The sequence below is a fragment of the Maylandia zebra genome, linkage group LG1 (assembly GCF_041146795.1).
Source record: "Maylandia zebra isolate NMK-2024a linkage group LG1, Mzebra_GT3a, whole genome shotgun sequence".
Lineage (NCBI taxonomy): Eukaryota > Metazoa > Chordata > Actinopteri > Cichliformes > Cichlidae > Maylandia > Maylandia zebra.
Genome location: NC_135167.1, coordinates 30,047,022 through 30,059,462, shown reverse-complemented (window position 1 = coordinate 30,059,462; position 12,441 = coordinate 30,047,022). Strand labels below are relative to the sequence as shown.

The 12,441-nt window shown below is 38.0% G+C and overlaps 1 protein-coding gene across 4 annotated transcripts in view; it reads right to left on the bottom strand.

The window, feature by feature from the left end:
- Positions 1-238: 238 nt before the first annotated feature.
- chrna7a (cholinergic receptor, nicotinic, alpha 7a (neuronal)) overlaps positions 239-12,441 on the bottom strand; it is a 26,593-nt gene continuing 14,390 nt past the window's right edge. For all 4 annotated transcript variants that reach the window (XM_076884648.1, XM_076884644.1, XM_076884646.1 and 1 more), the window contains 5 exons: positions 8,781-8,948; positions 8,477-8,671; positions 3,384-3,470; positions 2,877-2,986; positions 239-1,438 (listed from right to left, as the gene is read on the bottom strand). In XM_076884648.1, the coding sequence (XP_076740763.1) occupies positions 896-1,438; positions 2,877-2,986; positions 3,384-3,470; positions 8,477-8,671; positions 8,781-8,948 (1,103 nt within the window). In that variant the 3' untranslated portion in view covers positions 239-895. The remainder of the gene's footprint in view (positions 1,439-2,876; positions 2,987-3,383; positions 3,471-8,476; positions 8,672-8,780; positions 8,949-12,441) is intronic.

The window sequence follows — 12,441 nt, the reverse complement described above, 5'->3', positions numbered from 1 at the left end:
GAGAGTAGTGCATTTGAGTTTGTTGGCTGTGACGTGTGAAAAACGAATTCTGGGGTTTAAGATGACACGTACTATCCTACTGCTAGAACCTCTGTCTAGTTTTCAGAAGGTTAAACTCTTGCTTCATAAACAGCTCCACATTTGCTTTACGTGTTTGGTTTTTAAAAAAACACTGAAAAAGTGTAAAAAAGGACATTATTCCCGTTGTCCCATGTGAGCATCTGTCATTGACAAGGGATTGTTTTTGAATTGAATGAATTTATTTATGAATCTTCAAAGTGGACAAGAATCAACCCATTGAAAGTAACTGATAAAAAATGAAACATACAACATTTTGAACTATGAGAAATTCTTAGTGATCAAATCATACAAATATAAACAGTAAGTAAAACCAAGTAAGAAGACATTTAAATCAAAGCTTTTGGTTCTACTTATGATTGTAATACAATGTAATGTATGATATAGAAATGTGCTAAGTGAAATACATTTGAATAGAAGGTACAGTAGCCGTTATGTATATGGACCACATTACACATTACAGAAACATTATAATGCACAGTAATACACAGGTAACACAGCATAACTAATAACAGCATTCTTGCCAGGTTAGCAAATTGTATCATTGAAGCAATACTATGCAGTTTAGAGAATCATACAGTACAGGGTGTGAAGCCAGGCTGTGTGATAGAAAAGAGAAAAGCTAGTTTTCAATAATGTAATGTGATGCATATATTCAGCTGTTTATGTATCACATACATTCTACATTTAACTTTGGATTAAGTATGGGTAAGTGTATCCAAATGACTACCCCGTGTGTTTGAAAATGGTTACTTTGTGAGAACAGTGATTGGTGTAGGCTTTTATATTTGATGAATCATTTATTTCCTGGGAACAACTAAGTGAAAAAGTCTTTGGAAATTGCCTCTACAAAGTTGGGTGCTGACATGAGGATACCAATAGTGCAGAGGATAGTGAAGAGTGAGAAAGCCATGAGACAAAGCCTATCGATAACGGAGGCGGCGAATTTCCACTCGTTGCACACAGACTCACCCTCGTCTTGGTCGCGGAACCTTTTCGCGATGTAGCGCACCTCATCCAGGATCTTGGCCATCTCTAATTCTAGGCTTCCAACTGGGGTGACCTGACCTGCTGGGATGAGCATCTCGTCCTCGCCTGCCCGTCCAACCAGGCGTCCGCAGAGGACCCCGGAGTCAGACGAGGTGGCAGCAGTGGAGCAGTGAATGCTCTCCAGGCCACGCACGCCGACATAGAGCATGTTGCCATTGGTGCATTGGGAGGCTGAGGTGCTCATGTTGAGGTCTATGCTGGTCAGGCTGCTCCGTCGAGGCTTGTTGTGACAGGCTGAACGCACTCGCTCCTCACCCGGACGCCTCATACGCAGGAACCAGGCACACCAATGCAGGAGGATCACACGGGTCTTTGAGATAAAACGGTGAATGAAAGAGTGGATTAAGGCTGCAATTCACTTTAAATCTGCCATTGAAGAAATAAGAATGAGTGCAGAATATCAGTCTCATTTGTATGGGTTAGACACAGTAATATTTACAGAGATGCTCGATGGCGCGGTGGCGCCAGTGTCCGGCAGCCTCACCTCTGTCAGTGCGCCCCAGGGCAGCTGTGGCTACAATGTAGCTGCCATCACCAGTGTGTGAATGGGTGGATTACTTGTTGTGTAAAGCGCTTTGGGGTCCTTAGGGACTAGTAAAGCGCTATACAAATAGCGCTTTGTCATATTAACTTTTCCCAAATTGACAAATCACAGTAAAAAGTGGACTGAGTACACACTCACTGGCCACTTTATTAGCCACACATTGCTAGTACTGGGTTGGACCCCCTTTTCATCTTCAAAACGTACATATCTAATGAACTGTGAGTATATAAAACATGCAGGTGTTCACTCCACTAATGTTGTTGCATTCTTTGGCTCCATACCTTTTCATTAGGTTATTACCAGTTGCTCCAAATAAATTGGGAAACTGAATGAAATGTAAACAAAACAGGATGATGCAACAATTTGGAAATCATCTAAACCCTATATGTATTTTGACAATAGTACAAAGATAACTTATCAAATGTTAAAAATGAAAAATTGTAGTTTCTTTTGAAAACTCTGCCCATACAAGCAACAAGTTTTTAAATGTGGATTCACTGTTTACCACTGTGTTGCATCACCTGTTCTTTGAAGCGCTTGAGAACTGAGGAGCCCATTAGTGCAGTTTTGAGAGCTAAATGTTTTCCTATTCTTGCTTCATATAAGATTCCAGCTGAACTCCTCTGGGCTTTATTTTTCACATTTTTCATTTCATAGTGCAGATAATGCAATATTTTCACCATGTGACAAATCCTGAGTGCAAGCAGGTTATTGTAGATTGCTGAATAAAGTCATCTGGATGGCAGCATATGTGGAATTTATATATTGTTCAGCACTAGCATGGCCTTTATAGATGATTACTGTGAATTTGTATCCAATTATGTTACTAATCTGTTTCTTAGTAACCTTAATTTTGAACTGTTAGAGATTATTCTGTTCCTCTTTCCCAGGTTTCTGAAATATCTTTCAAATTACATACATTACTTACACTACATACACTTATGTTATATTTGTTACATATATTATATTTGATATAGTTTTAGCCCTTATGAATTCGCATATATATGTTTAATCAGTGTCATATTTGCTATATCTAGCATTTGTTTTTCAATTCATTACTTAAAAATGTGCATTTTATTTAGGTTTGTCAACAGTTTGTTTTTAATGTATTCCATATTTTTGCGTGTGTCTATAATGAAACGACATAAATAATAATGCCAGTAAAATTCACGAAAAAGTTATTACTGTTTGAGAAAACACTCACCCATTTTGGCATCTTGCCTCCATCAGGGTCGTGGTGATGATATTGCAGGACCAGAACTGTAGCAATCACTGAGAGACCGACAATGACCATTGTAGTGGCAAAATATTCGGCTGCATAAAAAAGAAATGCAGGCGGCAATCAGAATGGATCAGAAAGAAGTACTGTGTAGTAAAAAACAATGAGAAAACTAGATGATAACATCAAGGTTATGCATACAAGAAGAAAGGCCGGGCCGATCATTAAGGACAGCAAATATGTCTTCATCCCTTGAGCATTACTGCTCACTTATGTGCCTGAAGAAGTGCTTTCATTCCACTGATTCAAACAGACTGACTCAGATCCCTAAACCAAAATGAAATCTAAATACTGGGTAGCTGCTTGAATTTGGCTACACTGTGATATAAGGAAATCCCTGATGAAAAATGACTACAGAAAATTTCACCCTTTGCTTCTCTCTGATAGTAGTTGACATCCATAGGAACTGCTTTTAACTTTGGCCTGGCTTACCTATTAAAGGCACAGAGTCTGAGGTGGCAGGCATAATCTCTGCAACTAGCAGCATAAAGACAGTCAGAGAGAGCAGGACCGTAATACCTGGGGAGGAAACCAAATCTCAGTTATCAGCTGACAACAAAACGTAGTTCAACAAAAGTATTCACACACGTATGTTTTTGATCTTTCAATCAGCTACAAATCACCATAAGCTGGATGTTATGTCACAAACAGACACAAAGACCCTCTAATATTATAGCAATAAATACTGTTGCAGACGTATTAAACATTAAAATGACTGTTTTATCATTTTCAGGTGTTTGCAGTTGCTTTGTACCCAGATTTATTCTATTATTCACATTTTGTTCCTATTTCGCACAAAGCCATTCAATTTATTCCATGAATTTGTGCCACCTTATACTCTTTTAGTCTGCTAATTCTGCTTTGTTTTAAAGTTTATTCTACTCCACAGCAACTGGTTAATTCACAGTAGTCAAATGTGAAAAATTGAAACATATAATCTCTGTAAATCAAAATTCGGGAGTGATCAAACCTCACTGTGTCACAAGATGACCTGAAAAGGTAAAAGCAAGAGCAACACGTATCTTTAGCTATGGGGAGACAAATTTTCACTTCACCACTGGCTCTAATGACTAACTTCACAACTTCCCCCATGCATGCCCATGTGCGTTTGATACCTCTGAAAAACACTTTAAAAGCGGCTTGAGTTTGTCATAACTGCTACTTTAGTCCTTTCTTTGGATCAGGGAAGAATATTTAAATCTGAGAAGGACTGAGGAGAGTATTAATGTTCTTCAACATCTTCAAAAGTTATTTTTTGAATTTCTTAGATAGGGAAAAAGACCAGGCCAGTGACACAGGAATGAGGATCAAATAAGTAGCAGCCAGATGCCGTTAATGTACTTGATTAATCTATTGTTAACAAGTGTGAGCTCATCTATAAAACAGAGGTTTTGGTAGTTTGCTGGTCTGGAGCCTTCAGGTGTTTTAGGTATCTCAGGTGTGTTTGGTGTGGCTGTGGTTTAGCAGGTAGAGCGTGTCATCTACTAATTGGAAGGTTAGTGGTTTTTCCAGCCTGCACCCTTGGACGAGATACTGACCCCAAGCTGCTCTCTGATGCATCTGTCAACGTAGAAATATGTGTGAATGTTAGATAGAAAGCACTTACGTGGAAAACTGTATGAATGGGTGAATGAGCCAAGTTGTATAAAGTTGTGTTCAGGTAGGCTAAAAAAGCGCTGTATAAGAACCAGTCCATTTAACACAAACTTATGTGTGGACAGCCCAGCAAACTCATCCCAGGGTCAGACCATGCAGTACTCAGAGAAACTGCAAAAAACCAGGAGCTACATCACACACACTACAAGCCTCAGTTACTGTGTTAAATATGACAAATAGGAAAAGAATGAACAAGTATAGGTGGCTTGGAAGGATAACTAGGAGAAAGTCTCTTCTTTCTATATGGCAGCACAGCTTCAGGTTTCAAAGTTTCTGAACAAACTACAAGACTTCTGGAACAATGTCCTTTAAACAGATGACACCAAAGTGGAAACTGACCATAGTGCCATCTACGGTGAAAAACAAACACAGCATATTGACACAAACACCTCATTTCAACTGTCAAGCACTGTGTTTTTTGCAGCCACAGGACCTGGGCACACTATCGACCATATATTCCTCTATGTACAAGTATTCTAGAGTCAAGCACAGTGATGTGAGGCCATCAGTTCAGCAGCCCAAACTGGGTCATGCAATGAATCATGGGTTGTGCTCTCTTCTTTGCATAACTACATACACAATAATCTTTCTTAAAAATGTCATACTGTAGTTTAAATAGCATAATATCAAACAGTTAGCTATTCAAACATTCAAAAAATAACTAGTTTCATTTTATTTGGCTATTTTGTTGTTTTTCCTTAAATTTTCATCTTACCATTAAATGCACTATAATGTTCCTGTTGATCCATTTATAATATCACAAATCACACTTCTTATGGCAGCTCAATTTAACTGAAATTAAACCAGGCAATAAATGCTGGCATTAAAACACATTTCTCACTCTGTGTTCGCCATTCTTAAAAATGCTGACGTTGAGTTGGGTAACTAGATATACTGATTTCATTTACAGTGGTTTTTATGACATAGTCAGCACACACATAGATTGAGAAGAAGCTATGAGACATTGAAGTGATATAAATTTTTTATACATAAACAATTTTAAATAAATTTTGTGTTAAAGAAGAATTCATACTATCATAGAAACTTATATCTTCACACACCCAATCCTCATTTCTCTTTCCTCTATAAGCTTTGAAAACATAAAAAGCAACATACAGATGAAAATGCACACAGTGAGCCCACACATTAGGCATCATTTGGTTAATGAAGGAATCCAGCTGCAACACAGGACTCTAATCATTTGAAAAAGGCAGAAACTACATAAATTAATAGCCTCTACTGAAACATGCAGTACACACACCTCAGATACTGTCTATATAAAGCATTTATAATGAATGAATGAAACACTCAGGCAACTCTGACAACTGCGATAAGATTAAAGGTTTTCAAAGGTCTTCTGACAATTCTGTTCGTCAATCTGTGGTTATAATTAGGTCACTTCATAAAGCCACGGAGCAATAGGATTGCTGGAAAGCCATTGGTTTTCATAAAACCACTGATTACCCAAGAGAATATGGGTAAGCAGTGGTTTTGAAGTTGTCTAAGATGGAGAAAAATTAAAGAATAATGAAAGAAGGTTTGACTGCGTGTCAAAACTACTTGGGCTGCAAATGATGTAACCTGGTTATGATCTCATTAATTCTTGGCCATTTTGCTTCATTTTTCATATCATAGTTATCACAAAGATCACAGTCACGTTAGCATAAGGTCGTTTACAAAATGATCAAACTTTCTGTAGCATGGGGGTTTAGGAACATTTGATTTTTTTTACAATAATTGTGACATTGAAGCTTCTTGGAAGGACTTGCAAAAGAACAAAATTGAAAATGTTTTAACAGAATTACCGTTGTAACCTGAGGATGGAACACATCATCGAGAAAAGTCAGTGTTCAGAAATAGGTTGGTGGATGTGCAGAAACAATACTGGGGTCACTCAGGACCTAAACAGAACACCTAAACTCTAAAGTCTAACTGAAAAAGATGCCACGGCAATTGAAGTATCAAAGGTGAAACAATGTCTGAAAGGTACACTCTAAGTAGCAGAGGTGCAGACATGCCTCTGAAACCCCAATTTAAATTGATAACGTCTTATGGTTCTGGCAACAAACGCATATTACAGACGGCTGCTTTAGAGTCACGCAGGATATAAATCTGGAATATTGCACCACAGCAAAATTAGCTGCCCAGATGAGCTCATCAGAAGAGAATGGATCTCGATTTCATCTTGAAAAAAAAATGAAGCTAATGGAATTTTAGTTTAGTGTTCGGTGATACGACAGCTTAAAAATAATGTAGCGTATGGCTTGATTGGCACAAGGATTTCTGCACTAACAAAATGCATTCCAACTGAGAGTGATATCCCAAATCAATTCATATTAAAAAGGAGTCTATATCAGTAGCTTTGCTAGAGTTGTAATTTGAGTGAAATAACAACATTGGCAAGCTCACAATGACAATGCTGATACAGTGAGTTTAAACATATACAGGGTTTATTGTTCTCAATGTGAATTGATGCTCTGGGTTATTATTGTATTCGACTCTATTACAATTAAGGTTATGTCTTCAACTCATAGTAACTTTGCTTGGTAGCTCAGAAACTTAAAGTTTTAATTTTCTCAGCGTGGCGGAGAAAATATTTTATCTTTTCACTAATTGCAAAAGCACTACTGCAATTAGTGACATTCTGAAATGTGCAACTTGGAAGTTCCTGGTTTCTAAACTATCTGCATTTTTAATTCAGAGCCACATCTTTAGGTAGATTGTGTCTAAAAAAAGTAGAACCACATTTGGCGCTAGCTATGTGTTCACAGAGTGCGATTAAAGCTTTCAATATTGGTTAACAGACTTATCAGTATGGTTGTGATACTGAGGTGATATGCATTAACTTGCTGCTTAAAGAACATATTGCAGACAAAGAGTTTTGGTTTAAAATAATGGCATCACATTGTTTCCCCAACTTTATTATTTAATACTAACCTCACGATTGTCTTTAGCACATATAGCAGCTGAGAAAACAGTGGTAAGAAGTCAAGAAATGTCTTCGCTGTAAACTGTCCACTTAGTTAATATGTTGTTTTTCTGTGGTTGCTCTAAAATTCTGCCACCAGTGCTATCCTTCGGCCTCCTAGCAAATGCACCTTTGGTATAAATTTGAAAATCCTAGTTGACATCTTTCTGAGTTCCTGTGTTCAAAAGATTTTAAAAAACAACAACTTGACCTTCTATCTTGAGGTGAAGGTATAAGATTCAATGAGATTCAAACTCATCTGAGATTTTTAGTAGATGTACCATTTGTATCAATTTGAAAATCTCACATACCCTCATTCCTGAGTTATTGCATTGACAAAATACCCAAATAGCTTTTCAGGCTGAGGGGTGAAAAGCACAAGGAAATGGATCTGACTGTGTGTCAGGTATCCAACAATATAACCAAAAATGCATGGTGGTTTCAGTAATGTGAGCACAGTAAAGGGACTTTCACATAGTCTTTGTCGCTTGTGGTTTGTTGCTAGTGGACATTCCAGGCTCCGGTTACCTAGGTAACCCTGTAATGTAGGCAACTGTGGTAGTTGCTTAAATCACTCATCTGAGGGTTGAGAAAAGATGGGACACACCTTTTTCTACTATCAGAAATTTATTTTGCCTGGTGTTGCCTGAAGTAGCTGGATGTAATTCAATTTTTATGACCTCTGGTTGCCACGTACCTGCTAGTTTCTTAATATGTGGACTCCCATTAGCGTATCATGGCCATCCATTGCTTGCTAACTTTTGATGGGTTTCCATCTATAATGCAGGTTCTTAACTTTGCAATTGAAGTCTTGAGATTACAGTTCTTACAAACTGGTGTTACAAAAAATTGCTGTCAAACTGAACTTTTTTTTTTTTTTTTTGAATGAAGCTGGTTTTACCCAGGGAGATTTTCTCTCCAGAGTCAGCAGGCAGGAGGAAGACAAGCAGGGCCAGAGTAGAGATCAGGACGCATGGGATGAGAAGATTGAGGCCATAGTAGAGCGTCCGTCTGCGCATCACCACGGTGAAGGTGACGTCAGGGTACGGTTCCTCACAACAGCCGTAGAAATGCTCATTCCTTTGTCCTGGAACCTCTGATTCAAAACAAGGCACACATTTACTGTGGTCCGACGGGTTACAGAAAGTTGGAGAGAAAGATTAGAGCAAAATATTTTCAATGATTTTACTGACAACCTTACTTACCAACAAGATCCCACTCTCCGTTGGCAATGTAATTGCTGATATCTGCATCCATCACCTTTAAGTCCAGAGACCAACCCCCGTATGTCCAGGAACCAAACTTCAGGTCACATCTTTGGACATCAAACGGGAACCAACGCACATCGATGTGGCAGGTGCTCTTGAAAATCCCTGTTGTGGTGAGAAACACTGAAAGATGCCGAAAGACTTGCTTTCATACATATTGTACTTCACCTGTAGATAGAAACGGACACATGAATATTCCAAGCTTAGTTAGAGAGCACACTCGATTACTCTGGTATATAGGAAGCAGAGAGAAACTGAAAAATGAAAAAGAGAGGCAGCAAAGAGTTTTACTCTGAGGAGATGTGAAGTCAAAGTGCCATCCATCTGAGAAAGAGTACAAAATCCAATATGACAATGCGATGAAAGTGGAGGGTGATTCTTCAGGACAGGCAGCCACCAAACTATTTTCATCCATATTTAAGAAATATAGAAGACACTGGCAGTAAACAATGCCTCTGCTAGCGGCATTAAGGTGGCAAACGTGAATATGAAATGAATATAGACAATACTGAAGAATGAGTCCGATTTACTGTAATGAACCTCAGTCACAAAGACAAATGTCTGGAAATTCAAATGATTTGTCCAATCTGCATACAGTTTTATCCACATAATGCAGTTGTGTTCAACTCAAGCATGAAATGATTATTTGGTACCAATAAGGCATCCAATGAGGAATCATTTGGAGAAAAGTTGAGAGGCAATTTTCTTGAGACAGAAGTAATCAATCCAGAATAAATCTAGTGATCAAGCTGTATTGATTAAAGATGCTAAGGGAAAGCCAGCCAGCACTTTTGCTGGGTAAGGAAAAAGGGGAAGAGCTTGGCAGGGAGAGCAGTAATCACCAGCTATGACAGGAAGGCACTCTGTTTCAGTGTGCTCCCTTGAATCCATGCTTATACTGCATATGTAGAGTGATCAGCCATGTCATTGAAACCACAGGTGATGTAAATAATTACACTATTATTTTTAGCCATTTTTTTTAGCCAGTTACACTGTGTCACTTCACATCATATTTTCCTTTGTCTAAAGAAAGCAACGAAAGCTTGTAGCTTGTGACTTTTTGGTGACTTCTTCCCCTGATGGGCATAGGGGCTGACCTCCACTCGTGGGTACAGAGGGACACCTTGTCATACTTTTGTTATTTAGGTTTTTATCTTTATTTGTGGTTCTCTTTTGATATTTATTGTGTGTAAATGGTTGTACAGTGCTATATAAAGAAACTTTACTTTCTTACTTACCCTATGATGGGTCAGCGATAACCTTTGCAATATTTAAGCAGTCGGTTTTAACTTTATGATTGGTAGGCGTGTGTGTGCATATGCACTGATGGTTTTAGAGAGAGATTTATATATATAAAAACATAAGGCCCGTGGGCAAGAATCAGCCCAGCAAAAACTCCAATCCGTCCCACAGTATGGCTTTGGAAAATGTGAAAGAGGACGTAAATTTCAACTTTTAAACTGCATTTTCACAAGTTCGACAGCTTTTCCTACGGATAAAGACCTCCCTCATGGACATTCATACTACACCAGAGCAATTAAATGAGACATTTCTTTCTTTTACAACAGCAGCGTGTCTTTATCGTGTAGAAAAACTGAGACAAACTGGTGAAATTGCATTTTTTTTCTTATGTTAAGATATCTCATTGAATAAATATGTAGTTACATTTCTGTACATTGACAGGATGTCTGGGCCACATAAGATTAGTATGTGACCTGCAATGTAAATTGAGTTTAACATGCCTAATATATAGCATCAAAATGTGAATGGTGTCTCAGAACCAGGTGGATTTGGAAAAAAAAAATGTCATTCTGCTCTAAGAAAAACATTAGAAGATGACACTTTCTTTGCAAGAATGAGATGAAAAGAGTAATAACACAGTTAAACATGTGACCAGACTTGCTAAATGAAAAACCACATTTTTATGCTAGCCTAAGTCGAGAGCTCCTGGCTCATATTTCATACTTAGCAATACTAATCTTCTCATGTAACACGTCATAGAAAAGACAAAAAAAAAAAAAAAGAAGAAGAAGAAGCTAAAAACCTAACATATTAAAATACATCTGTGGGGCATTAAGTTCAGGAAATCAATTCAAAGCTGCAGCTTATGAGAGCTCATTAGCATCTGCTATCCCCAAGTCATAGTTTGTCATGTTACTGCACAATGGTAAGAATCTGCTCGGTATAATAATAATAATAATAATAATAATAACAGGTTTGTTTCAGTTCATAACCAACTAAAACCTCTTTTTGTAGAAAATAATTCAACTTAAAGTAATTTATGAATCAAAGACAGTCATCCACTCTCTCAGATTTTATTGTGAATACTGCAAAAATAATTTGAGTTCATTACAAAGCCAATATGAAAAAATAATGAGACTTCTTGTTCTTTATGTCAAATAATGATATACTATCATAATTATTATGTACAAGTATTCCAAAAGCCCTCCAGGGTTAAAATTTCATATATTTGCAAAGCCACACCAGACCCACATTTGTTCACTGCTCTGAATTATTAAAGTCGGGTACTTGTCGCTACAGAGAGAAGTGACGAGTACCTCTACAGTAATACTCATGGGGGTGTAGATGCACATTAATGGCAGCGAGTCGCTGTCCTCTGAGGACGAGTGTAAAGCAGATGTATTTTGATAATTAAAGAATAATGAAACATTTTCAAAGGTTTGGATTTTAGTCACACAAACAACAAATATAGCACGGGTATTTTCTTTTTTAGCATCATATAAAATGTCAGTTAATTTTTTGCCATTACATGTAGGTTTTTAGTCACAAAAGACTCTTCAAGTCTTGAAATGTGATCGAGTGGTTATCTGCAGCCTCTAAACATTGGCCTGTTCTGTTCTGTAACTGTGTTTGACAAAAGGTTTTATTAGGACATCATTCTTACTACCTGTGTTTATACAGGGAGTGCAGAATTATTAGGCAAATGAGTATTTTGTCCACATCATCCTCTTCATGCATGTTGTCTTACTCCAAGCTGTATAGGCTCGAAAGCCTGCTACCAATTAAGCATATTAGGTGATGTGCAACTCTGTAATGAGAAGGGGTGTGGTCTAATGACATCAACACCCTATATCAGGTGTGCATAATTATTAGGCAACGTCCTTTCCTTTGGCAAAATGGGTCAAAAGAAGGACTTGACAGGCTCAGAAAAGTCAAAAATAGTGAGATATCTTGCAGAGGGATGCAGCAGTCTCAAAATTGCAAAGCTTCTGAAGCATGATCATCGAACAATCAAGCGTTTCATTCAAAATAGTCAACAGCGTCGCAAGAAGTGTGTGGAAAAACCAAGGCGCCAAATAACTGCCCATGAACTGAGAAAAGTCAAGCGTGCAGCTGCCAAGATGCCACTTGCCACCAGTTTGGCCATATTTCAGAGCTGCAACATCACTGGAGTGCCCAAAAGCACAAGGTGTGCAATACTCAGAGACATGGCCAAGGTAAGAAAGGCTGAAAGACGACCACCACTGAACAAGACACACAAGCTGAAACGTCAAGACTGGGCCAAGAAATATCTCAAGACTGATTTTTCTAAGGTTTTATGGACTGATGAAATGAGAGTGAGTCTTGATGGGCCCGT